Source organism: Eschrichtius robustus, chromosome 13 (genome assembly GCF_028021215.1).
Source record: "Eschrichtius robustus isolate mEscRob2 chromosome 13, mEscRob2.pri, whole genome shotgun sequence".
Taxonomy (NCBI): Eukaryota; Metazoa; Chordata; class Mammalia; order Artiodactyla; family Eschrichtiidae; genus Eschrichtius; species Eschrichtius robustus.
The window spans coordinates 42,336,117-42,362,365 of NC_090836.1; the positions used below are offsets into that span (position 1 = coordinate 42,336,117).

Sequence of the window (26,249 nt, forward strand, 5' to 3'; positions counted from 1 at the left end):
CTAGGGACTGCAGTGACCAGAGAGGAGGGAAGTGTGGGCAAGAAGCTGGGAGGAGGCTGAAGGAGCTAGGATCTGTCAAGGCCTGAATAAGAGGTAGGTGGGCCCAGAGAAGCAGAAAGAAGCAGTGTGACACTAATCACAGCCCTTGGATCCCTCAAGTGTCATCTTACCAAAGCCAACTTCCCCTTTTCCTCATCCCTGTGCTGCAAACCCCTGTCACTATGACTTGCCCCTCTGCCACTCGATGCTGTCCCATCCCTCAATTTCACTCGGTTTTTGCTAGACTAGATTCAGGTGGGTGTCAGCATGTTCATCTCTCCTCTGACACTGAGAGACTTTGGCCCATGTCTCCAGGGCCAATCCTGGGGATGGACACCGGAAAAGCCTCAGTGGAGGTTTGCCGAAATGTACAGGGCAGGGATGGGGGGATGTGTGCAGGGATCCATCTCACCTCAAATGAAGAAGAAACAATAGCATAAGGGACTCAGGTTGTACATAAGAAAGAACTTCTAAAGCTGGGGCCTGACACACGAGGAATCATAACTGAAGCCTTGATTCAGACCCGTGGATTCTGAAGATCAAGGTTTCTCAAGACTGACTGCTATATATTACAGGTCTTGAAAAGTTGGGGAATCTGGGCTCCACCTCCGGAGATTCTGATTTAATTGGTCTAAAGCAGGGCCACAGCAGCAGCATTTGAAAAAGCTCCACAGGTGATTCAAATGTGCAGCCTGGGCTGAGAACCACTGTCAGATTCTGCCCTGATTTGGCTGCACTGGTGGTTTTACCACTGGATTCAAACACTAATGCTAATAATGATAGTTATTACTTATTGAGGATTTACTAAGTACAAGCTAATGTACTAAGCAGTTTCTATGCATTAGCTCATGTAATTCTCAGAAACTCCTGTGAAATAAATATTATCCCCATCTTACAGATGAGGAAACTGAGCTCAGAGAGGTCAAGGGACCTGCCCATGCTAATGAATGGCAGGGCCAGGTCTGGAATCTGAGATTGCCTGATTCACTCTTATCTTCCCCCAGACTCCTCCTGAGGCTGCTCCTTGGCCTCAATCAGTCCTTGCCTGCCTCCACCTCATCTCATCACCTTCCTTCCTCCCCCGCTGCTCCCTCAGTAACATCCCAGGTGACTGAAGCAATTTGCAGCCATTTGAAGAAGCTCCGTGTGTCATTCAGCCTGCAAGGGTGGGGAGTTAGGGGAATTACAGGTGCTCCAAAATGGTCCACCCCTCCTCCCGAGGACACTTGGAATTCAGGAATCAGACTCTGCCCAGTGCTTCCTCAGGTCCCTGCTTGGGGCCCTCCCAGGCTGAAATCCCACTCCCAAATGCCCCTTTTGGTTGTTCTAGGTACCTGGGAGGGTGCTGCCACCCAGTGGCTACCCAGGGACATGGCAGCCCCCCGGAAAGGCCTGGTGCTGCTGGACAGCTCCCCAATTCAAGAGGAGAACCTAAGATTCTCCCTTCCTTTTGGTAGTGCCTTGCCCAGGTACCTAGTTAATGGATTGTACTCTCCCTCCTCTGCAGCCCTAAGCCAACCCTCCCTCGAGGGATCTCCAGCTCCCTTCCCTGGCTTCCCGTGTGCCCCGTGGCCCCAACCCCTCACAACTTCTCTTCCCACTTCTTTCTACTGTGCCAGCCCCTTCTCATTACAGGTTCTCATTCTAACTTAAAACCCTGGGAACACACCTCTCACCTTCCTCTCCCTGTGCTGCACCAGCCCGCAAGTGAAGTGAAGGAGTGGTTAGAGATAGAATTCTGGTCCCACCCCCACCCCTCTCCTCATCATATGACACCATCAGACCTCAACAGTCTTCATGCCAAGAGCCCCTAATGAGCATCAGCAAATTAACAACTTCCCTTTGATTGCTCCTTCTCTGTTAATTGGATAGGGAGGGCCCCCCAAGACCTCTTAGAGAGGAAGAGGAGGAGGAGAGAGGTGCGAGCTAGAGGAGAAGCACCCCCATCCCCCAGGCCTGGTCTCAGTGCCTCAGAATTCAGCTCCATCCCTGAGTACAGCTCCCCCTTCCATCCCTTCCTCATCCTGTCCCCCTCCCCCCAACCCTACACCCTCCCACCGCCCCGCATTCCCTTCCCTTTCCCTGTTTCTTGACTTCAGTCCCATTTCCCTTGACCTCTGGCTGTTTCTCCCTCCTTCTCTCTGCTCCTTCTTTAGAGGTTTGGCAGTGAGGAGCTGCAAACCTGCCCTCCCCAAGGCAAGGCCAAGGCTACAAGGATGGGGTTTGGGTGGCCAAGGCTGCGTGTTTGTTTATATATGTACATGTGTGTACAGTGTCACATGTAGGTGGGGAGCAGGGATAAGAGCAGGTGAATACTTGTAAGCTCTTGAGCTCCTGCCCCGTGGGCCAGGCTTCTGGGGTGTGTGGGTGTCTGTGGGGGGTGCGTGTGGCTGTGAGTGGCGTGGTGTGACTCTGGTCCGTATGTGTGTGTGTCTCCACACGGGCAAGTGCTTGAATCAGTCAAGTGTGACTCGGAGCTTGCCTCTGTGTGTGTGTGTGTGTGTGTGTGTGTGTGTGTGTGCGCGCGCGCACCCGCGCGCGCGCGTGCCACCAGAGGAAGCAGCAGCAAGAGGCAGGAGCATCGATCAGAAGGAGACAGCGCAGGGAGGGGGACGCTGGGGGCAGACACCTTCCCCCCCGCGCGCGCGCACACACACACACACCACACACAGTCACACACCAGCCATAGGGCCTCGCAGGCAGGGGGACGGCTCCGGGACCGGAGGGAGGCAGCGCCGCCAAGAGCGGCCGGGAGGAGGGGGCGAGGCAGCGGGGGGAGCCCTCGATCCCGTTCTCCGGTCCGGGGGCCCCGCGCGCACACCGGCCCAGAGACAGCCTCGCAGACACTCGTAGGCGCGCACGCGCACCCTCTCCCCTCCCCCTCTGCCTCCCCTCCCGCCGCCTCCCGGCCGGACGATGGATCCCTGCAGATCCCGGGGCTGAGAGCACCGCACACCGCGCACCACGCCAAGCCCGGGCGGACCGAGCCGAGGCGAGCCAGGGAGCGCGCGCGGCGGGCGTACGGAGCCGAGCCGAGCCGGGCCGGGCGGGCCGCTCCCTGCAGGGCTCTGCGCGGCGTGCCGCGGCGGCCGCCGGCTCCCGCTCCGGGCCATGAGCCCCTCCGAGGCTCGCCGCTGAGCCCGCGTCCGGCCCCGCGCCCCAGGACCCGCCGCCGCTTGCCGGGTTCCCGAATCCCCCCTCAGGTGGGTCTCCGATCCCCCCGCCTTTGGCTGCGGGACTCCCCAGCGCCCCGAAGCCGGGACTTTCCTCCCCTCTAGCTTTCCCCAGCTTCTGGGGCGGCTCAGTGGCTGGGGAGGGGGGCGGGGGCCGAGCAGGGGATCTGGCTACGTCGAGAAGCTAGAACGGGGTTGGGGGGGGGTGTCCGGGGCGGGGACAGCTCGCTGTCAGAGGGAACCGCGCCCCCATCTCTGTGCAGCCACCTCGGGTTGCCCTCTGCCCCCACCCCACCCCCATCCCAAACATGCACACATACAGCCTGCGCTGTTCAGAGAACCGGAGACGCCCGCAGGTGAGGACTCAGGTGGGCCCCTCCCCACATCCCTGGGGGTTTTCTGGCCCAGGTCTAGCTCATGGGGGCGAAAGCCCAGTCCTGGGGACACCCTTGACTGGGAACTCTTGATCCCGGGTTCAGCCCATTTGGGGGAGTTTTCGTCTCCAGGATGGGTGGACATTCCCGTCCCAGAGTGACCCCACATCTGGAGGAAACTCCCGTGCCTGCCTGTGGGAGCACTGGGACTTCCCTCTCATCCTCGGGTGACTGCATCTGGGGTCTCCCCTGGCCTGGGAGTCTTCCCTGGGAGAGCATTCTCTTGGCCTAAGCTGACTCCCAAACCCCTGCATTTGGAGGAACCCTCTTCTGAGAGTGTGTCCCCCAGCCAGCCACCTCTGGGCTTGCACATCAGAGACAGTGACCTCTGGAGATGGGGATGGACACATCTGGAGGGATGCTGTGTGTACTCTCATCCCAGGACCATGACAGACTCCCCCACCCCCTTCCCGCAGGATCCCCTCGGCCAGGATGGAACTGAAGGCTGAGGAGGAGGAGGTGGGTGGCGTCCAGCCGGTGAGCATCCAGGCCTTCGCCAGCAGCTCCACGTTGCACGGCCTGGCCCACATCTTCTCCTACGAGCGGCTGTCTCTGAAGCGGGCGCTCTGGGCCCTCTGCTTCCTGGGCTCACTGGCTGTGCTGCTGTGTGTGTGCACCGAGCGCGTGCAGTACTACTTCCACTACCACCACGTCACCAAGCTCGACGAGGTGGCCGCCTCCCAGCTCACCTTCCCTGCTGTCACGCTGTGCAACCTCAACGAGTTCCGCTTCAGCCAAGTCTCCAAGAACGACCTGTACCACGCTGGGGAGCTGCTGGCTCTGCTCAACAACAGGTGGGAGGTTCCCACCCATCCCGGCTGCCAGACCCCCTGTCAGGGTGCTTCCTCTCTAAGCCACCATACATACAGCCCATACCACCCTGCCCTCCAGCCCCCCAAACCTGCCACTCACAGCAAAGAGATCGGGGTACTGCCAAGCACTCAATTAGGGGCACCCAATCTCTGATCCCAGCTGTGAGACATGGCCACCCTCCCTGGAGTGATCTTTGCCCACCCTCCCGCCACTATGTCTCGATATTCTCCTCCCTTGGGGAATCCGGGCATACCATCTTTAAAGGGTAGAAACTATGGTATAAAAGCCATAGTTCCTGCCCTGATCTCTCTGCCCACCCATGTGCTCAGATGCCCAGCCCCTGGGCAGCCACTGCGATCCTCTGCCTTCTCAGACCCCACGGGGCAGATCCTCTAGACACACCCAGCTCTCCTTTCATGCCTCTGTCCAGGGCTGGATGCTGCCCTCCCCCCAGGGTTGGGCATGGGACACCGGAGGCCAGATGGAGGCAGGAACTGAAGGTCCTGCCGATCTGTGCACTGCTCACACCCCCACCACACCCCACCCTGCTCCAGGTACGAGATACCAGACACACAGATGGCAGATGAAAAGCAGCTGGAGATACTGCAGGACAAGGCCAACTTCCGCAGCTTCAAGCCCAAGCCCTTCAACATGCGCGAGTTCTACGACCGTGCGGGGCACGACATTCGAGACATGCTGCTCTCCTGCCACTTCCGGGGGGAGGTCTGCAGCGCTGAGGACTTCAAGGTGGTGAGTGAGCCCCCTGGCTGGTGTGGGCGTGAGTCAGCCAGCCCCCAGAGGAGGAGGGGACTAGGAGCGGGCGGCCTCTGGGGAGGAAGTTGTGTGTCCCTAGGGTTCGCTTCTGGCAGGCGGGTACTTTGTTCAGCTCAGGGACGCATTTGCTCTTAGTGAGGGCCTCGGCTTCAGCCTTGTGTCCGTGATGGCAGGAAAGAGAGCCTATAGTGTGCGCGCACACACACACACACGCACACACACACACACACAGCCTGGCAGGGCCCCTGACCCCATCAAGCTTACCTTCTGGGTCACAGGTGTCAGAACTGGGGGTGGTGATGGGTAAGCTGCAGTCTTGTTACTCAAAATGAGGTCCGAGAACCATCACCTGGGACCTTGAAAGAAATGTAGGACTTTGCCACCCCACTTCCCAGACCTACTGAATCAGAACCTGCAGTTTAACAAAACCCTCAGGTAGTTTGAGTTAAAGTCTGAGAAGCACCATGAAACATGGGAAGTAAGGGAAGTTTTCTCTTAAAAAACTGGACAGGTAATTCTCTCTGTGCCACCCCTCCCCTACCCCAGCCATTTCACACACACACACACACACACACACACAGTCTGATTGGGTTCCCCCCTTGCCAGCCCACAGAGTCAGGGTCTGAGGAAGAAGAGATGACTTGGGCTACACAGTCATGGCTGAACTGGAGACTCCCTTTGCTTCTTAAAATGGAGATGCCCCACAGATACTCATACCCTCCACACACAGATGGGGCTGCCTCAAAGCCAGTGCCCCAGGGAGGGTTAGGGGAACGGACTGGCATTTCATGTGCCAGGTGATCATGGGCAAGTCATACAGGTTCCTGGGGGGTTAGAAACAGGCAGGGACTGTGGAAAGAGGTCAGAGGACCTGGAGCCATGTATGCAAAAGTATACCAAATGTGAGGCTGGTGCTTGGAACTCTTCCAAATGCTTTCTAGACTGTCCTTCAATCCCCTGGATGAATAGTCATATTATCTCTATTTAACAAGCTGAGACAGAGAGGTAGAATGAGTTGCCCAAGCTCACAGAGCTGGTTAGTGACAGACTCAGGATTAGAACTCATGTCTCATTCAGTCCCAATGCAGTGTGCTCTTTGCATTAATATTGCTGACCCTGGAGTCATCATGTCCACTTCCAGTTCTGACAATTGCTCTTGAAAACCCAGGCTCCCCTAGGAGTCTTTTTCTGTCCATGCCTGCCCCCAGTTCTCCACTCTCAGATCCTCCCCTTTTCTCCCACACTTGCTTGCTTCCTCCCTAGTATTATGGCAGCATGAACTGCATTTGTTTGTGTAGAAAGGTTGGAACCATAGTCATGCTTGTTTTTTCCTGCTGAAGTTACACACGACTTCCCAATCTCTTTAAGCCTTTATCTGAGACCAGTTTCATGGGCCTCTGTCAATACTGCTGGACAAAGTTTACATGACCACAGTCCTTGCTGAGCCAAGCTCATAGGGAGCTTAGCATGATGCAAGAACCATTTCCTTCCCACTTTTCCTTCCTCAAAACAGGAGAGTGCTGGATTCCCCAGGGCCCAAGACCAAAGGGCTCCCAGGCTCACCAACTATATTCCCAAGGGTAGTAGAACTGTAGTTGAAGGTGGAAATGAAAGCCAGAGGCCTCCTGCTCTGCAACATACCCCACACACAAACAGAAGGAACCATCAAGAAAGATAGAGAAAACCCATTAGATTGAATAGTTTGTAGTGTTTGGATGAGGAAGGGAATTGCTTGGCTCAACCTGGGAAGGTGCTAAGGAACAAAGTGGAGTTCATAGAAAGTATACAGTTGAGGCTCCATCTGTCCCTCACGTCCAGAAAGATTCCAAGTGGTGGTGCTAAGATATGTTTGGTTCATGGAAATGGAGACCCTGAAATGTGATTGGTCCATGTTGTCTGAGGGGACAACCCTACACAGTCAGATGGAGATATGATTGGTTCACAAAGTTCTGGAGCAGTGTGAGTTCTTTCTCTTGCTGGGGGAGAAATACATGGTTAGGATCCCACAGGCCCAGCACTGGCACTTCTTGGTTCTGGGTTGTCAGGAACCAGGTTTTTGCTGTCTCTGAGCCCATGTCAAAGGCCTGACCCTGAACGTAGCTGGACCCAAACCCCTCAGACCTTCCTTCTGCCCTCTCAGGTTGATCTCAACAGCCCCTTTCTACTCTGCCCATAAGAGATGTCCCTACACAGATGGGAGTCTCATTGTGAGTCCGTGTCTGACATCTCCCTGGTGGAGAAGAAGAGCGCTGGCACTCTCCTCCAGCTCCCTGGTCCTAAGGGGCACAGATACCCCTTGCCTGATGCTCCACCTTCTCCCTCCTCTCCCTGGTCCCATAGTTAACATCTGCCTCTCCATCCTTGCTGGTCTCTGCTAGGACACGAGGCGTGTGTCTAGCCCCTGGACAGATGAGGCACTGACAGAAAACATCTCTCTCTCAGGTCAGAGCTTAGGGGAGACCATCTTGGCATCTTCTGCTGCCTTGAGAGCAGAGGTTCTTAACTGGGGGTCCGAGTCCAGCTCAAAGTGTTTGCAAAATAGAGTGTGCACAGGCACATGTGGACTCTTTTGTGGGTTCCAAGTGCGACCATCATCCAACAATAGGAATCTTGCTCCTGGAGGACAGTGCAGGGGGCATAGGAAGGGCATCCTCTGGTCCCTTAGACACCTCAGCTCCCATGGTGGGGGTCTGCAGCGACAAGCATTCCCCCCAGATGTGCTTCTGAATCCAGCTGAACCTCAGGGGATGAACGTGGTCCAAGAGGTGTTTGGCCAGGTCCATCCCCCAGCTGTGGCTGAGTCAGCTTGGGAGAGTGGGGGAAACCTGGGCTAAACCTGGGAGAAACTGGCTTGGAAACCCTTTGGGACTGAAGAGGCAGAGGGCAATGGGAAGAGTGTCCCCCCAGCAGCCCAACTGGGTAGGCCTCAGTAGCTCTCTCCTGAGCTACCAAAAGAGCTACCAAAGACCCACCCACAGGCCCCCTCTTCCCTCCTCTTTTCCTTCTCGGTGGGGTGCTTGGTTGCCAGGGCAACAGGGTCTGAGGCTCCACTCTCCCACCCCGCTTTGAGGCCAGCCAGGCCAAGGCAGGATAGGGGTTCCATGGAGGGGGCCCGGGGGTGCAGCTGTCCACCGAAGTCTGGGTAGGAGTGGGGTGTTGGGGGGGTGAGCACAGTCGCAGCTGGTGCCAGCCTCCAGCTGCACCTTATCTGTCCCTGGCAGTGGGAGCTCCGATGTGGCTGGAATGCTGAACAGCACCAAGGGGAGGGGGCTGGCAGATGGTGGCCTGGTCTGCCCTATGCCACTGCCCTCTTCCAGCTGAGTCCCAGAGCCTTTGCCTGGGGGAGAGAAGTGGGAATTCATTTCTGAACCCTGGAAGAGATGGAAGGGGAGGGCAGAGAATGGAAATCCTGGGGGTGGGTATGCAGTGGGGATAATATTCTCTCAGGAGAGGGTGGAATTGGGGGACAAGGGATAGGAGGACAAGAGTCCAGGGGACCCTGGAGTGGGGGCAATCTCCCAGAGGAGAGGTGGGCAAAGAAATCCCCCCAAGGTTCTGGAGGTGGACAGGACTCTTCTGGAGCACCTGGAGGAGGTGAGATGCTGATATAAAAGGGGGGTGATCCTGAGACCCAGAGGTTGGAGGGAGAGGTCATCTTAAAGCAAGAAGAGCCAGGGATGGCAGGTCCCAGGGAGAGCCAGGACTAGCAATGGGAGCTTCCTTATCCCCAGGGCCGGCTCTGCCCCTTCACTGACACCCCTCATCACACCACCCCACAGCAGCTCAGACCTGGAGTCCTGGGGAGGGCCCGACCTCACTCCCTGGGCCTGTTCCCTACAGCTAGGCAGGGAATGGAGGGGCTGCTGAAGGGAAGGGCTGCCCACACTGCTACACACAGAGAAGAAAGGAGGGTTTGGGGGCTACCCCACCCAGAAGCCCAGTCATCTTTGTGTGGGGTTGTGGTGGGGTGTGGACGAGGGAGTATGCAGGGAGTGCAGAGGGATAGGAGAGGCTGGAGTGGAGAGGTTAGCTTGGGAAGAGGGGCACTCTGCCCTAGCCATTCTTGGATACCTCCTCCAGCCTTACCCTTCCCTTCTCTCCCTCCCTCCCTCCCTCAGAAGTGACTGAGGTTGGAAGGAGGAGACTGGAGTTGAGCCAGTTGCAAGAATCCAGGGGACCCTGCATTGGGGTCTCTCTCTCTCTCTCTCTCTCTCACACACACACACACACACACACACACCCCTCCCTCAGGTGACTCAGTTTCCTCTCTCACCCCCGCCCTCTCCTCCCCCATCCCTTGCCATTTCTGACTCTGCCCCTCTCCCAGACGGCTGTCAGCTAAGAGGCTACTCTCAGTTAATTGATCTCCGGCTGTTGGCTAAAGTAATAGGGAGTTGATGTAAGTCAGCAGCTCTGGGGGCAGAGCCGGAAGTGGAGGGGTGGGGAGGAGCACTGCTTCGAAGCCCTGGGCTTTCTCCTGCCCCAGCCCGTGGAGAACTCCATGGTAGGGCCGCCACTGCACCCAGTGTGCATCCAGGAAGCAGAGGGGATGCCTGCAGAGAGGTCTAAACGTTTCTGCTGTGGGTGGAGGTGGCTTGGGAGCATGCTTCAGCTTTGTGGAAGGCAGTTTCAATTCCTGGGGGATGGTGAGGGAGACTGAATAGTAGGCACGAGGGGCTGGAGTTGGGAGTGTCGAGCTCCGCTTGATTCCTTCCCATCACCGACAGAGCCCCTTGGGAGTGCCAAGTCTCGTGCTGGGCACCAGGGGCTGGCGGTGAACAGGCGGAGCCTGTCCCTGCCTGCAGGGAGCTTTGAGCCACGTGCAGTACTCCCCGGAGGCTCAGAGTGCAGGGTGGTACTAAGGGAAGCCGAAGGGCTTCGGAGCAGAGAATCACGTGCCAGGGATGAGAGGACCCTCCACATCTAGGTGGGGTCCTTCCAACCTCCCCAGCCCAGCTCAGCTATTCAGAAACGCCAGTTCTGGGAATTCCCTGGCGGTCCAGTGGTTAGAACTCTGTGCTCTCACTGCCGAGGACCCGGGTTCAATCCCTGGTTGGGGAACTAAGATCCCACAAGCAGTGCGGCGCAGCCTAAAAGAAAGAAAGAGAGAAACTTCAGTTCTACAGAATGTGTGGTGTCTCCCCCAGCCCAGCCTCTCCCAGCTGATGACCAGTCTAGTTCTCTCCAGCAAGGGTCATGGTCTTTGGTCAGGTTCCCGAGGCACAAGCCTTCCCTTACTTTATGTCTGTACCCTGTATGTCTGTACCCTCTGTCTGAGAACCTTCTGGTCAGAACTCTGGCGTGGGGATTCTGGGAGGCAAAGCAGGGAAGGAGACAGCTCGAAGGAGAAGGGAGCCTGGTTTGGGTGGAGGACGCATCTGGGACTCCTGGGTTCTATTTTGGGCATAGTTTCATCTGGCTCCATTTCTCAGCTTCTAGGCTCAATTTCCTGTGAGCAAAGGGGGCTGTAAATGGATTTTTAAATAATTCTTTGCTGAGGGGCAGCCCCTCCTTCAGCCCCTGGGACACTCTGGCTAAGCCCCCCGCTGGCCCATGTGTAGAATGGGTGTGCAGTACCGTTTCCTGGACACATGCATCAGACATCTTCCTCGTGGAAAATTTTAAAACGAACATGAAACTGCTGTGTAGTCACCTTGAGGGAAAGTTCCCTTAAGAAGCTCTAAGGACAGAGGCTCTCACTCCAGGCTCTCCAAGGCCACTCCTGAGGGAGAGGGAGGGCAAGTTGTGATTTTTCTGAGCTCCTATGAATTCTTGGAAAGAAAACCCTTTCCCACTCCTCTCATCTGCACCCCCTCGATGTGGCTGACAGTCCTGGAGGCCTGGGAGGTTGGGCTGTGTAGCTGAGTATCTGCTGTGTAGCTGAGTGTCTCTGATTGGTGTGTCGGCTCTTCGTGCCCCGCTGGGAACATCCCTCGGGGAGAGACTGCTGCAGTGGCCTTGACCATGGAGAGCAGCCAACTCAGGCTTCCTCACCACACACTGCACGTGTGCCCCAGGTGTGCAAGCACACATGCGCACCTCCCTGTGCATGTCTGAGAGTGGGAGAATGCGGACGTGGACTAGGGTGTGACGTGGACAGGCATGGATGTGCACAGGGGCACACGCAGCTCTCTTCATGTGTCTGTAGGAGAGAGCTCGTGTGCCCACGAACCTCTGGCCCCATGTAGAGCACATACCCGCCAAATTAATCTTCTCTTTCTGTCATGCTTTGCAGTTTACAAATTCCCTTTACTTTAGCTCCTGTGATCCTCCTAATTCTGGGAGGCAGGAAGATGTTAGAATCTTCATTTGAAAGATGAGGAAACTGAGGCTCAGAGGTGTTAACATGACTTGCCTGAGGCCACACAGCCAGTAAATGACAGAGTGACCTCAGATCTTCTAAGCCCGGGTTCTTCGTGCGTGACCATAGGAGCAGGGATGTGTGGTGGAGGAGGGTGCCCGGCTCCCCAGCTGCCCATGCTCTGTAAAGTGGTGGTGTGATGAGGCAGGAAGGGAAAAAAAAAGGATGCGAAAGAGAAGAACCCCAGCCTCAGTCTGAGTACACCATCTTGTAACTCCTCTGCGTCTTCATTGCACCATTTGGCCAAGTCCCAGCCTTAGATGGACCCGCCACTGGCTTCCTCAGCCACACTCTACCAGAGGAAGTCACACGGCTTGGAATCACATTGTGTTCATGATCAACATGCCAGTGCTGCCCTGGCAACCCCACTGTGTTTTCCCGTCAACTTGCTCTCCCCAGTGATTACTGTAAATTTTTCTATGCCTCTTAAACCACCACCCTTCCTAGCCCCCCTCTCACCCTCAGCAGATGACCTCACCTCCCACTTCACAGAGAAGATAGAAGCCTCAGACAAGATCTCCCCGCTCCTCCGGGTACCTGCCTCCAGAGGGGAACATCCATCTTCTCTAGGCTGAAATCTCAACCTATTCTTACCATCTGATCTCCTTCTATCTTTATGGGAATTTTACCTTAAAGATTCTGCCTCTCCCTCCTTTGTAGTCGGTCTCTCCCTCTCCAGTGGAACCTTCCGATTGACACTGAAACATGCTTAAGATTCTCCCATCTTAAAAAGTATAGCTAAAAAAAAAAAAAAAAAAAAAATGTATAGCTGTAGGGACTTCCCTGGTGGCGCAGCAGTTAAGAACCCACCTGCCCTGCTGGCCTGGACCGACTGCACGGAGGCACTTGGCCATGTGGAAATGCCTGATTTTGTTCCCTGCACGCAGAGGAGACACAGCTATTGAAATCTTACTGGGTAAATTCCCAGGTACTGTGAAGTTCATAGATAAGAATCAGCCCAAGTCAGCTTTAAGGGATTTACCGTGACATTGAGAAGAAAAGACCGGGCTTCTAAAAAAAGAAAAAAGAACCCGCCTGCCAATGCAGGGGGACACGGGTTCGAGCCCTGCTTCAGGAAGATCCCACATGCCACGGAGCAACTAAGCCCGCGCGCCACAACTACTGAGCCTGCGCTCTAGAGCCCGCGAGCCACAACTACTGAGCACCACAAATACTGAAGCCCGTGCGCCTAGAGCCCGTGCTCCGCAACAAGAGAAGCCACCGCAATGAGAAGCCTGTGCACCACAATGAAGAGTAGCCCCCGCTCGCCACAACTAGAGAAAGCCCACGTGCAGCAGTGAAGACCCAACGCAGCCAAAGATAAATAAATAAAATAAATAAATTTTAAAAAAAGTATAGCTATAATGACAGCTAACATTTATTGAGCACTTACTATGTACCAGGCTTTAGGTTAAGATAAAACCCAATAAACAAACGTCTCTCAACTCCACAGCCCCCTCCAGTTCCCACAGTATCTGTTTCTTTTCACAGACAAAATTCTTAAAATTGATGCATAGATTCCACTGTCTCCATTTTCTCATCTCCATCTCACTCTCTGATCCACTCGGGCTGCCTTCCTCCCCCGGCCCCAGCACTCCACCAAAATCGTTCTTGGTAAGGCCGCTAGTGACCTCCATATTTCCAAAACCCACAACCATTTTTTATCCTTGATGTCTCAAAATCATTCCAAATGGTTGACCACCACCTGTGTTTTGCACTATTCTCTTTCCTAACAACGGTACTCGCCTGATTTTCCTCCTTTGTCTAGCCACTCCTGCCTCTGTGCCAGCTCATGCTCTTCCACTTGGCCATTAAATGTTGGCACTGCTCAAGTCTCAATCCCAAGCTTTCCTCTTCTCTTAAATTGTGGGGCTATGATTTAATGGAACAGCTTGATGAATTTTTCATTAGTATATTTTTACATTGGTGTATCTTACGATGTAATATTTGACATATTACATCGGTATGTATTTACATTGGTATAAAATTGTAAAACATTTCTAGTGTCCTGGAAAGTTCCTTCGGGCCCTCTCCTAGTCAACACTACCCGACAAGAATTAACCACATTCAGGCTTCTGTCAGTAGAGATAAGTTTCACCCGTTCTTGAACTTCCTAGACTATATGTATCCTCCATGCAGTGTATACATGTCTGTGTCTGTCTTTTTTTGCTCGTGACTATGTCTGTGAGATTCAGTCTCGTTGTATATAGCAGTAGTTAGTTCTTTTTCAATGCTGTGTAGTATTGCCTTATGTAAATAGAGCACAATTTGTTTATCCATTCTACTCTTGCTAGACATTTGGGTTGTTACTAGTTCGGGGCTATTATAAATAAATCTACTATGAACATCCCTGTTCATGTCTTTGGGTTGCCATATGCACTCATTTCTCTTGGGTATATAACTAGGAGCTGTGGTTAAGTCACAGGTTAGGATTCTGTTTAGCTTGGGTGGGTACTGCCACATCAGGCCATTTTTCTTTCTGTCTCTTCTAAAAAAACTTTGTATTCTATTCCTGAGTAGTCTCATCTTCACTCGTGATTTCAGTTACCATCTACACACCGACAACTGCCAAATGCATGTCTCAGCCCGGCTCTCTCCTCTTAGTATCAGTTCAGTGGCCAATTTCCCACTTAACGTCGCCACTTGGATCTCCCCAAGACTCTAAGAAACCAGCATGTGTCAAACCAAGTTCATCGTCTTAGCTCCCAAACTAGTCCTGTACTTGTGTTCCTGATCTAGTGAGCCATTCACCCACTTATGCAAACTAGAAACCATCCCTGACACTCCATCTCCCTCGCCTCCCTTACCAGGTCTGCCAGTGTTGACTCCCAAACATCTCCACTCCATCCCCCTGTTCCAGGCCACCCCACTGCTCCATGTCTCACCTAGACCGCTGCAATGGCTTCCTAACAGGACTTCTAGAATCCCTCGCGCTCCTCCAGAGTGGTCTCTTCAAAACACTGCTCTGATCACTTGAAATCTTTCCATGGGGAATGGGACCAGAATCCTTACCCAGCCTCCAAGGCCCTAAGGGCCTGCTCTCCGGCTATATCCTCCTCTTCTCAGCTCTCTCCTCTCGGAGCCTTTGCACTGACTCTGTTCTCTGGAACACCGCCTGCCCCCCAACACATACACACACAGACCTTTACCTAATCACTCCTCCTTATTCTTTAGATTGCAATTCAAACATCACTTTCTCAGAGAAACCTTCCTCAGTTTCCAGTCTGGTTCAGATCCCCCTGTCATTCACCTCCATGGAACCATATTATTTTTTTCATAGCACTTATCATAGTTTGCAATTAAATATTTATTTTTGTGATTTAAAAAAACTCTCCCCCATTAGATAATAAGCTCCACAAGGACCCAGTCCCTTATCTGTTCTCCACGTGTCCTCAGCACATGGACACTCAGGAAATATTTGATGGGTAAATGAAAGAATGGAGAAGAGGGAAGGGATTTAGAGAGGGATGACCTACTTCCAGTCTCAAGCCTACTACTTGCTCTCCACGAGACTTGAACAGGTCATTGTGCCTCAGTTTCCTCATTTGTCAAATGGGGTGAAATTACTCAAACCTGCTTATTTTGCTGGGTTGTATACAAATCCCCTGAGGCATCAGTTGAAAAGCAGGAGACATTCCACAGATGTGAGGGGTGACCGGAGTTCAGAAAGAGATGTGGAGAAAGTCAGAAAGCACTGGGTGGCCACACACAGCTTAAGAGACCTACCGGGTAGGGAGTGATGTGGGGAGGGGTCGCATCTTTGGATAGAGGGTTCAAAATTGAGTGTCGTTCTGCGAGCGTGTCTGCTTGGGTACTTCTCCTCTGTGTATGCTCGGGGGTCTGTGTGTGCTGCTTGATCCTTTCCTCACCTCCCCATTACTGTGAAAAATGTGGACTTGTCTACTAGATCGAGATGAGGAGGAGAGAATGTTAGAGGATGAAGGAGGGAGGAAGAGCAGTTGGGGTGTGTGTGTGTGTGTGTGTGTGTGTGTGTGTGTGTCTTCGTTGCCCACAAGAGGGCTGTGTGTCTGTGTGTAGTGCTGTGTAGGTGTGCAGTGTAGGTCTTTGTGTTCGTGTGGGGGAAGAAGTGTCCAGCCACACCAGATTTGCTGTCCTCTGAAGCTGCTCTGTGTGTGCACACCCTACTCTCTGGTGAAGCGCCTGGAGCTTCCCAGCCTTAGTTTCTTCCCTCTGGAAGTCCAATCTACTTCCTCTTCCAGAAAGGCTGCAGGAGGGGAACGATGCCCTCTAGTGGGTGTGGGGACGCATGGGCAGCTGCAGCTTTCCCAGCCCAAGCCTCCACCTAGGCTGGCCCACCTCCAACCCAAGTCTGGAACTCACCTCTGAAACGCGTCCTGGGGACGTGCAAAGCCTTCCAAGAGCTGAGGTCCCGTAGGCAGGAAGAAAATGCACACAGGACAGGAAACAGAAGAAGAACCCGCGAATTCATACAGGAGAAGCCTGAGGACAACAGCTGAAGGTGGAGGTCTCTCCTCATCTCTGCAGTGATTTATCTCTGGTTCCTGTTTCTCCACGTGGCCCCTGGGTCCTGCTCTTTCATTCTCACAGTCCCTGCCCTTAAGGAGCTACTGATCACTACTCATGCTTGAAGGGACTGGAGCAGAACTGGACCCTTCAGTCTGTTCCCTGAGTGGGCACTAACTATGCCCTGTGGAGTCAGGGAAGGCTTCTCGGAGGAGGTAACCTGTGAGCAGGGTCTTGAAAAATGAGTAGAAATTCTCCAGGTGGAGTCCAGGGAAGGCATGGAACTGTGGATGAGCCTCGTGTGTCTGTGGGATGGGAGAAAGACATGGTGGCTGGATGCTGGACCCTGCACTAGGTGGGATGGAGGGGTGGAGAGGTGAGGCTGGAGGGTGACTTGCCAAGGCTGTGTAGGTCCGGGGTGGCGGGGCTTGAATTTTACCAGGAGGCACTGGGGAGTGAGAGAAGGTCTTTATGGGGAAGGGTGGTTGGAATTACGTAGCATGGACTAAAGGTGGGGAGAAACTGCAGGGAGGCAGGGAGTTAGGGAGACCAGCTGGGAGGCGGTTGTTTAGGTAAAAGTGGGAGATCAGTCTGAGGGCAATGGCATGAGGATGGAGAGGGACCAGATCTCAAAGGCTGCTCTTCTTCCCGGGCCTCTGTGTCCCTAGCGGCAAAGCTGAGGCCAGAGGTCCCACATCAGTCAGTTCTGCTAGAACCTGGCACCCTGCCTGCCATCCCCAACACGCTCCAGGCTCTCTGCATGCAAACGGAGGAGGGAAGACATGTGGGAGCAGGGAGGGGGGAGGGAAAGGGGGGCAGGAGCCTGGGGTTGTGGGATGGTTAAGGAATGGAAAGGCCCAAGTAGACTTGTCTGACCCCCACTGGTCCTCCTCTGGCTCTGTGGAGGTAGGGTTAATACGTTTCCCCTCCCTCCCTCCCCTCCTCTCCTCCCCTCAGGTCACCTTCTAGGCCCTGGAGACTTGGCTGGTGGCTCAAGTTCCTCAACCAGTGGCCCTGAGTAATCAGAGCACACAGAGGGGCCAGGGGCCTGGGGGCAGGGACTGATCAACTGGGAGCGAGAGGAGACTCAGAGACTGAGGGGCTGGGGGTTTCTGCGAGGCTGAGGGTTTGGCAGTACCCCAGGTTATTCCCAACACTCTCCACTTGACCCAGGACCCTGTCCCGGTTCTGAGCTCAGTTTCTTCCACCCACCAGAAGAGAATTCCTCCACCTGCTCTCCTGGACTGCTGGGGGATGGGCAAGCTGGGAGGGGGAGCGGTGATCTGCCAGGAAGCTTTTCAGCTGCAAGAGACAGGGTCCCTCCCCCCAGTGCCAGGAACTGGCCATAAGTGAGTCTGTGGTCAGTGAGAGACCTCTGCTAATGGAACCTGGGCTGCCCCCCAAGCCACAGAAGGGAGTGCAGCTCGGTGTGGTGGTGGTGGGATGCTGACTGAAGTAGAGTTGGGGGTGGGTCAGGGGAGGGAGGGGAGGATCAATGGCGTCAGGGATGGCTGGAGGGAAACCGGAGGTCAGGGAGAGAGTAGGGGTTCGGGGCAACCAGGGGTTCAGGAAGTAACTGAAAGTAAATTGTGGTCAGCCCAGTGATCAGGAGGGAACTGAGAATCAGAGGAATAATTAGGGGGAACCGCAGTGTAAGAGTGTATGGGGAGAACTGCGGGGCTCCATAAAATAACTGGGGAGATTCCAAGTCAGGGGGAATTAGGGAAGAATTAGAGGTTAATTAGAGGTGCCGAGAGAGTGTGGGGCTCAGATAACTCAGAGGAATGACTGGACCAGGTGGGAATGAGGGCAGAGGACTCAGAATTGGGGTGGGGAGGGTGAGAGGGAGCCTGAGGGTGTGTGTCTTGGGGGATGGGCAGAGACCCTTGCTGGCCCAAGTCATGGCAGTGAGAGCAGAGGACTCTGCTAGGTCCCAACTCCCCTGGAGCCCCCGGGCTTTTCCAGCGTTTCCACTCTGTCCTCGACCCTGTCTGTCCTGCTGGAGTTGGTGACGGGAAAAGGGCTCCGGCCCCGCTCCTCTCCATCGGCCTCCCTTTCCCACAGGCATCAATTATTCATCGGCTCAGACAGCCGCCTCCCTGACAGGGCAGGCTGGTCCTCCTCTCCTCTCTAAGCCCCTCCCCACCTCAGCCACACTGCCACAGAGGCCCTGGCAAGGGAGGACGGCCAGCCAGGCAGCAGAGACCTGGCAAGAGGACTGCCGGACCCTGCCTAGGATCACATCTCCTCCCCTGTTCTCCTGCCCACCTCCTGGTGCCAGGAAGCCCCTGGAGAAGATGCCCATTCAGATCTTCTGCTCTGTGTCATTCTCCTCTGGAGAGGAGGCCCCAGGGCCCTTGGGAGATATTTGGGGTCCCCACCAGCGGCGACAGCGGGACAACTCAGAATCAGAAGAGGAGGGAGAAGAGAAGGAAAAGGAGGCAGAGAGGAAGGGGGCCAGAGAGAGGGACTTACCAATGGACTTGGTGGCCTTTGCCAACAGCTGCACCCTTCATGGAGCCAGCCACATCTTTGTGGAAGGGGGTCCAGGGCCACGGCAGGCCCTGTGGGCAGCGGCCTTTATCCTGGCACTGGGTGCCTTCTTGTGCCAGGCCGGGGATCGAGTTGCCTATTACCTCAGCTACCCACATGTGACTCTGCTAGATGAAGTGGCCACGACGGAGCTGGCCTTCCCGGCGGTCACCCTCTGCAACACCAATGCCGTGCGGCTCTCCCAGCTCAGCTACCCCGACTTGCTCTACCTGGCCCCCATGCTGGGGCTGGATGAAAGCGATGACCCCGGGGTGCCCCTCGCCCCACCGGGGCCCGAGGCCTTCTCTGGGGAGCCCTTTAACCTGCACCGCTTCTACAATCGCTCCTGCCACCGGCTGGAGGACATGCTGCTCTATTGCTCCTACTGCGGGGGGCCCTGTGGCCCTCACAACTTCTCAGTGGTGAGTGGGTGCCCAACAGTGTCTCACCCTGCCGTGGCTCACCCTGACCGTCACCTCCTGGGGCTGGTAACCATCCTGCCTCCCCCCCCACCTTACCTGGACCACCCACCCTCTGTGAGAGAGGCCTGGCCAGAGCTTGCCTGGGAGCCCCAGGGTCTGCAGCTGGGCTCCATTTCCAGGGCTGTGCCAGTACTGCCCTCCCTGTTAGACTCTTGAAACACATAGTTGGTAATTAATTGCTGCCCTGAGGCCCCTGGTGTCTCCCTGAATATCCTCCAGCATGTCCAGCCCTTTCCCAGATCCAGCAGGGTCAGCACCTTAATCTATCGCTGAGGTCAGCCTTTGATCTGGCGGTGGGTGCCTACGCTTGGCCTTAACAATGTTGACTAGCACCCCTGTACTGGAGCTGGGGCAGGTGGCCCCTGGTCTCTGGAGGCGCAAGAGAAGGGTGTGGAAGGGAGGCAGAGGGCTAGGGATATCCCCCCTCCACCCCAGCATGCCTGTCAGCAGCATCCTCACGTGGTCTTCCTGTGCTCCTCCTGCAGTGTGTGTGTGCGCGCGCGTGCGTGTGCGTGCGTGTGTGTGTGTGTGGTGAGGGAGAATAACAGGCCTCCTCTAAATCCTCCCCACTCCCCCTCCATCTCTAAGTGGCCAGGGACCCTCTTCCCAGGGGAAGCCCTCACTAGGAGAGTCTAGGGCCTTCCCTGCTGAGGGACCAAGCGGCACCCCATCCTTTCCCCAGTTCAGCTTCCAGTTCCGTCTGGCCCAACAGGTCCCCTTCTGTCCCCTACAAGTGCCAGATGCCAGGCCTTCCCTTCCCATACACCCGTCTCTCAGTCCCCCACCTTTTCCCTAGTGCAGGGGCAGGTGGGTGTCATCATATCAGTGCATCTTGGACTGACTACAGACAGACAGGAACCTGGAGGTTTTGGCCACTGGGCCTCGGACAGGCCAGGAGGTAGAGGAACATGGACCGAGGAAGGGGTCAACCTGGCTTTCTTGGGATCTAAGGCTGGAGCAGGCACTTCTCAGGCAGCACCACCAGGTGGCAGCACAGCCCTCCGAGCCAGCTCAAGGCTGCAGCTCCCAGCTGGCCTCAGCCACCCAGGAGTCCCTCACATCCCCAGGTGGCGGGTAGGCAGGAGTGCGTGTCCAGCCTGGACCCTGTGGCTGAAAGCCACAAAGCCTGGTAGTGGAGCTGGGGGATTAGGAGTTCTCTCTCTACCTCCTCTCTGGACTTCACCCACAAAATGGCGGATAGCACCGGTTTTCTCTTCCAGAGGGGGAAGGAAGAGGTTGTTCCGGGAAGGGGGCAAAGACTCTACTGACTAGTAACCCCTACCGCCTCCCTGTTCCAGTCTCGCCTGACACTCTGTCTCTCTCTTTCTTTGGGCTGTGTCTGTATTCACCTCATGACTCGCTTGGTGGACTCTGTCACCATCGCTCAGTAGCTGAAGCACACTCACCCCATTTGTGGGAACCTGGAGGCATTCTGGGAAGCTGTGGGGAAAGGGCCATAAAGAATATGTTCACTTTTCTCTCTATGGCTGTGTACTCAGGGCTGCAATAAGGGCTGCTCTGTGGCATGGAGTCAGGGGACTGCCCCCAGGGCTGAGATCCCTTCTGCAGCCCTCATAGTTCTGCACCAGCATTGATGAACATGCCAGGTCCTGGATGTTCAGGTTCTGGTGATAAGGGAACAGTGATGGACGTAAGGGACTAATGGCAGAGGAAACTATAAAGCATAGCTTGGTCTTGGGGAGAGCAGGATTTCAGATGCCCGGGGTGAAATCCAGGAGAAGAGAAGATAAGTCTCAGAAGGCCCTGGGCCTGAGGGTCCCAAGGAGGGACCAGGCAGTGAGGGGCTCCGGATGATGGAGGTGTGTATGTTAGGGTCCCAGCGGGAAAAAGGTTAACACTTGAATAGTTTAGTTGAAAAGACTAACAAAGGGACTGTTTATAGAATTGTGGGCAGAGTTAAGGAAACAAATGAGGGGGCCTGAGGCACCTAGAAATAGTGGGAAATTGTCATGTTCAAGCTAAAGGAACATCAAGAGGCAACAGTGCTATGCAGGGAGCCCTCTTGGCAGGATTTGTGGTCACGAAGGGTCTAAGCCACCTCAAGAACACTTGCAGATAAATACCCTTGTCTCTCCCTCCTTCTGTCCTCTGATCCCTTACTGATACCTCCCATTGGTCAAACCCAACCCGAAGCCCATCCCGGTGGCAAAGGAGCACAGGCAGTGCACCCCACAGGGATCAGCCTTGCAGGGCACACAGCAGGGAAAAGAAGGACAGAACGGGTGAGAAGGAGGACAAGTGGAGAGTGGGCTGCTCAGGAGGGGTCATTCCTGAAGGGTTGAAACTCCACCAGTTGGAGGGGCTGGAGACAGTCCCTGGTGGGCAGAGGGTACTGGCAAGACTCTCAGGCTCTCCGCTCTGCCCCCACCAGGTCTTCACACGGTATGGAAAGTGCTACACGTTCAACTCTGGCCGAGATGGGCGTCCCAGGCTGAAGACCATGAAGGGTGGGACGGGCAATGGGCTGGAGATCATGCTGGACATTCAGCAGGACGAGTACCTGCCCGTGTGGGGGGAGACTGGTATGTTGCCTCTCTCAGGGGGGCCCCCCTCCCTGTGGCTCCGGGCCTCAGCCTCCGTCGGGGGGCTCCTGGGCTCTACTGTGGGTCTGAGGCAGGGCGTGGGCTCTCCTCGCTTCCTCCCAGCATCTCGCCATCTCCACCTCCACTCTACCTGACTGCCACACTCACATTCCCCTGGCTCCCCCTTCCTGGCTCAGTTACTCTCCAAGGTAACCAGCCATCCCTTTCCATCCGTGGCCACCACTCACTCTATAAATAACTCCGTCTCTTCTTGGGCTGCCTGCCGTCTGTCTGGTCTCAGGGGCCTTGGGACAGAGAGACGTAGGGGAGAAGGGAGAAAAGGAGGGGGAGAAATGGAGAGCCTCTGAGACAGTGGGAAATAATTTGAAACACCGAGATGCCTAACTGAAGCCAGGTAAGAAAAGAAGTATGTAGGATTCAGGGGTCATCAGGGTAGCATGGAGCTGGTGAACCCAGAAGGAGGCTGGGGATGGGCCAGGGGCCCTTGGACTAACTACCCTCCCCCAGTCTCAGTGTATGTTGTGGTTATCTCAGGAGAGGTAGGATGCCCCCAGCTCTGAAGGAGGTTAGGGAGTAAGAAGCCCTCCCAACACACACCCCTCTCATTCCCCTAGATGAGACGTCCTTCGAAGCGGGCATCAAAGTGCAGATCCACAGTCAGGATGAACCTCCCTTCATCGACCAGCTGGGCTTTGGTGTAGCCCCAGGGTTCCAGACCTTTGTGGCCTGTCAAGAGCAGCGGGTGAGAGGGCCACAGGAGGCCGGTCCCAGGGTGGGTGGCTGGAGGCTCACGATGGAGGTGGAGTGGTGGGCAACCAATAATGGGAGGGACGGGGGAGCTAGGGCCTGGGTAGCCATCTGACTAGTCAGAAGCATGAATGATCTAATGAATGGGATGCTCCGTAAACTCGGAGACCCTCAGAGGCTGCACAGGGAGAGGGGGCAGGACTCCTGAGTTCTGCATCGTGTCAGACAAGTCCATCAAGGTGACTCGGGGAGAAGTCCCCACACCCCCCAGCTCCCCGGCTCTCCCAGCAGCTCATCTACCTGCCCCCGCCCTGGGGCACCTGCAAAGCTGTTACCATGGACTTGGATTTCTTCGACTCCTACAGCATTACCGCCTGCCGCATCGACTGTGAGACCCGCTACCTGGTGGAGAACTGTAACTGCCGCATGGTGCACATGCCAGGTCAGGCCCCAAAGTTCCAAACACGGTCCTGGGCCCCTCAGCCCGCACTGCCCCTCACCGGCTCCCCATGCATGTTAACCTCTGCCAACATGCAAGCAAGGCCAGCTGGCTTCTCTCCACCCCAGTTCCAGCCCCAGTCCATACCCATATGGCTCTTGCCTCTCCGACCTCAATTCCTGCTTGGACCCATGGGGATGGGTCAGAAGGGTCCAGGGGGTATGGACTTTGGGGTAGGTCACTTCCAGGACAGACTGGGGGCTGACTATTCCTACCCTCCCACCCTCTCCCAGCTCCCAGCTTCTTGGGACGCTGGTACCACCAGCGTCACAAGACCCCTTTAATCTCCATCCTGTACCACTGTCTTTTCTCCTCTCTAGGGGACGCCCCATACTGCACTCCAGAGCAGTACAAGGAGTGTGCAGATCCTGCCCTGGGTGAGCGCCCCTGTCCCAGGGAAGTCTGCGGGAGGGAAGGAGGAGCTGCCAGCCACATGCATAGGGGTTTCAGAGCAAGCTCCCAGAAGCTTCAAATAACTTCTGGATCAGGCTTCACCTGAACTCTCCTGTGTCTGACTTTAGCAAGGCCAGGAATAGCATCTCTAGAGGCCCCTGTGGAAAATGAACAGGGGTCATCTGGGAGGGGTGGCCTTCACCTCCCAGAAGGCCTTCACCCACCTCTCATGAGCACCTCAGCTGGTTGACCCTGGAGGGCCCCGAGAGAATGAGATATAGGATTAAGAAATATCCATGGAGAGTCTGGGTGAGGATCAGCACAGGTGGGCACAGGGCCGAAGGGAAGGACAAGTCAGAAAAAGAGAAGGGGGCTCAGGCCTCCTTTGGGCAGGGCCAGGATGTGCGTGTCGGGAAGGTGCTGGCAGAAGGGCATCACTCAACTGGCACCTCTCACCTGGCTGGCACAGACTTCCTGGTGGAGAAGGACCAGGAGTACTGTGTGTGTGAAATGCCCTGCAACTTGACTCGCTATGGCAAGGAGCTGTCCATGGTCAAGATTCCCAGCAAGGCATCAGCCAAGTACCTGGCCAAGAAGTTCAACAAGTCTGAGCAGTACATAGGGTAAGGGCTCTGACTGTGAAGGGTAATGGGCGGGCTCTGATGGGGGTTGGCAGACAGGAGGAAACTGAGATAACATGGGGAAGGCAACCAAAGAGTCTGAGAACAAGCAGAACAAACAGGGAAAGCACCCCTTTCTCTTTCCTCCTCTCTTCATCCTCATTGCTGTAACTGGGATCACCTCACAATTGCTGGTGCATGGAGCGTCTTTTCAATTACACCATCACACTTAATCCTCACTCTAAAAGGCAGGTATCCACATCAGCATCTTGCTTTATAGATATTGGAGACTGAGATTCAGAGAGGATAACTTGCGAAGGTCACCCAGCTAGTAAGGGACAGAGATGTGACTTGATCCGAGGTCTCCTCTCCCAACCCCTTTGCAGGGAGAACATCCTGGTGCTGGACATTTTCTTTGAAGTCCTCAACTATGAGACCATTGAGCAGAAGAAGGCCTATGAGATCGCAGGACTCCTGGGTGAGCTGCTGATGGCACCTGTCCCCTTCCATGCCGTGGGCATGGTGTGACACGCTACCACCCAAAGCAGGCTGCTCACCTCCGTCCCACAAGGCCTCCTCCCCTGCCAGCCCCAGGGGCCTTCCCGTGTCCCAATGAGCTCTGCCGCTCCCCCTGTGTCCTGACCCCACTGACCTCCCTGTGGGCCCCCCTGCAGGTGACATTGGAGGCCAGATGGGTCTGTTCATCGGGGCCAGCATCCTGACTGTGCTGGAACTCTTCGACTACGCCTACGAGGTAAGTGGGGGCGGGGCGCCTGCACGCGGCCACGGGAGGGGAGGGGTTCAAGCCCGCCCACCCCCCCACCACCCCTCTTCCCTCCCAGGTGATAAAGCACAAGCTGTGCAGACGAGGGAAGTGCCAGAAGGAGGCCAAACGGAGCAGCGCGGACAAGGGCGTGGCCCTCAGCCTGGATGACGTCAAAAGACACGTGAGGGAGCGAGAGAGGGGCGCCCTCCCGCCCCATCCCTTCCCCGACCACCCCAGGACCACCCCCCTTGCCACCTTTTCTCCTTTGCCTCCCCCATGCCCCAGCGGCACCTGTGGCCCTTCCGATAACCAGTGCCTGTCCTGTGCCGTTCCCCCAGAACCCGTGTGAGAGCCTCCGGGGCCATCCTGCCGGGATGACGTATGCTGCCAACATCCTACCTCACCATCCGGCCCGAGGCACTTTTGAGGACTTTACCTGCTGAGCCCCGCAGGCCGCTGTACCAAAGGCCTAGATGGGGAGGGCTAGGAGAGCAAGGGGGCCCCCAGCTGCCCCACCCTGGGGACTCACTCCCCCATCCAAGGCAGCCCCCCACTCCTGGGCGGTCCTTTCCTCTTGTCTGTGGTGAGGAAGGAGTCTTGACCGTAGAGTCCTCTCCCTGCCTCTATCCCATTTTTTTTTTTTTTTAACAAAACTAATCTAAAACAGAAACTAAAAAGAGAGAACGGAGCGAGTGACCTCAGGCTGCCCCTCTCTGCTCCATGCTGCCTCCCACAGCTCCCAGCCTGAATTCTGTCTGTCTGGCTGTCTGTCATCTGAGTGTCCACCTACATTTTGCTGCCACCAGTCACCAAAGCCCCCTCCCAGTGGGGGGTGGAGGGGATCCTCGGGGTCTGGAGTTTGGCCCCAAACCAGAGAATGTACCTTGAAGGGGAGGGCTAGTAGGGGGGGCTTCCCCAGCCTTAAGAGACCCTCTCAGCCCAGTGACCGCCCCCAACCCCAAGTCTCCAGGCAGGAACCCGAGTCGTGTCTGTTCCCTCCCCACCACCTCACACAGTGTGAAGTCTCTAGGGAGGTAGGGGTGGGGAATCCCCTGCAGAAGTGGCACTGGGGACAAGATGTGGCCCTGGTGCTGTAGGCCACATCCTGATACCTACAAGTTCACCCCCACCCCAGAGCTGCTGGAGAGAAATCCCAAGAGGCGGCCCTCCTCTGCCATCCCATAAAACATCCAGCTGGTTGGCTTCCAGCTCAGGGAGAGGGGCACTGGTGCCTAACCTCACTGGTCCCTCTCCCAGGGGCCCCTGCAGAGGGCCACATCCATAAATTTTCTTATGGAACTCTCCCAAGTCCTCTCCCGCAACGTCATTTGCTTCTCTCAACAACTTCATCTGCATTTTCTATTTCTATATGATACAGACTCTATATTGCTATATCTCTGTATATACTTTCCCCTGACTCTGTCTCTACTTCATCCCCTCTTGTCTCTAAGAACCACCCTCCCACTCCAAGTTCCCCTTCTGTGTTTCCACCCCCTCCCTGGTCTCTGAATGCCTTCGCCTGTATAAAGAGTTGGACTCTCCCCTGGTGTCTGTACTGTGTACACAC

The 26,249-nt window shown here is 55.6% G+C and overlaps 1 protein-coding gene across 3 annotated transcripts in view; it reads left to right on the plus strand.

Annotated features, from left to right (window-relative positions):
* ASIC1 (acid sensing ion channel subunit 1) overlaps positions 1 to 25,131 on the plus strand; it is a 34,187-nt gene extending 9,056 nt beyond the window's left edge. Inside the window, exons 2-12 of one of the 3 annotated variants that reach the window (XM_068560422.1) lie at positions 4,063 to 4,440; positions 5,014 to 5,209; positions 21,486 to 21,636; positions 22,272 to 22,399; positions 22,693 to 22,846; positions 23,224 to 23,280; positions 23,766 to 23,919; positions 24,303 to 24,394; positions 24,591 to 24,670; positions 24,759 to 24,863; positions 25,021 to 25,131. In XM_068560422.1, coding sequence (XP_068416523.1) covers positions 4,079 to 4,440; positions 5,014 to 5,209; positions 21,486 to 21,636; positions 22,272 to 22,399; positions 22,693 to 22,846; positions 23,224 to 23,280; positions 23,766 to 23,919; positions 24,303 to 24,394; positions 24,591 to 24,670; positions 24,759 to 24,863; positions 25,021 to 25,125 — 1,584 coding nt within the window. In that variant the 5' untranslated portion in view covers positions 4,063 to 4,078 and the 3' untranslated portion in view covers positions 25,126 to 25,131. Of the gene's footprint in view, positions 1 to 4,062; positions 4,441 to 5,013; positions 5,210 to 18,376; positions 19,034 to 21,485; positions 21,637 to 22,271; positions 22,400 to 22,692; positions 22,847 to 23,223; positions 23,281 to 23,765; positions 23,920 to 24,302; positions 24,395 to 24,590; positions 24,671 to 24,758; positions 24,864 to 25,020 lie in introns of those variants that run through there. The other 2 variants (XM_068560421.1, XM_068560419.1) reach the window with 2 other exon arrangements.
* The last annotated feature ends 1,118 nt before the right edge of the window (positions 25,132 to 26,249 follow it).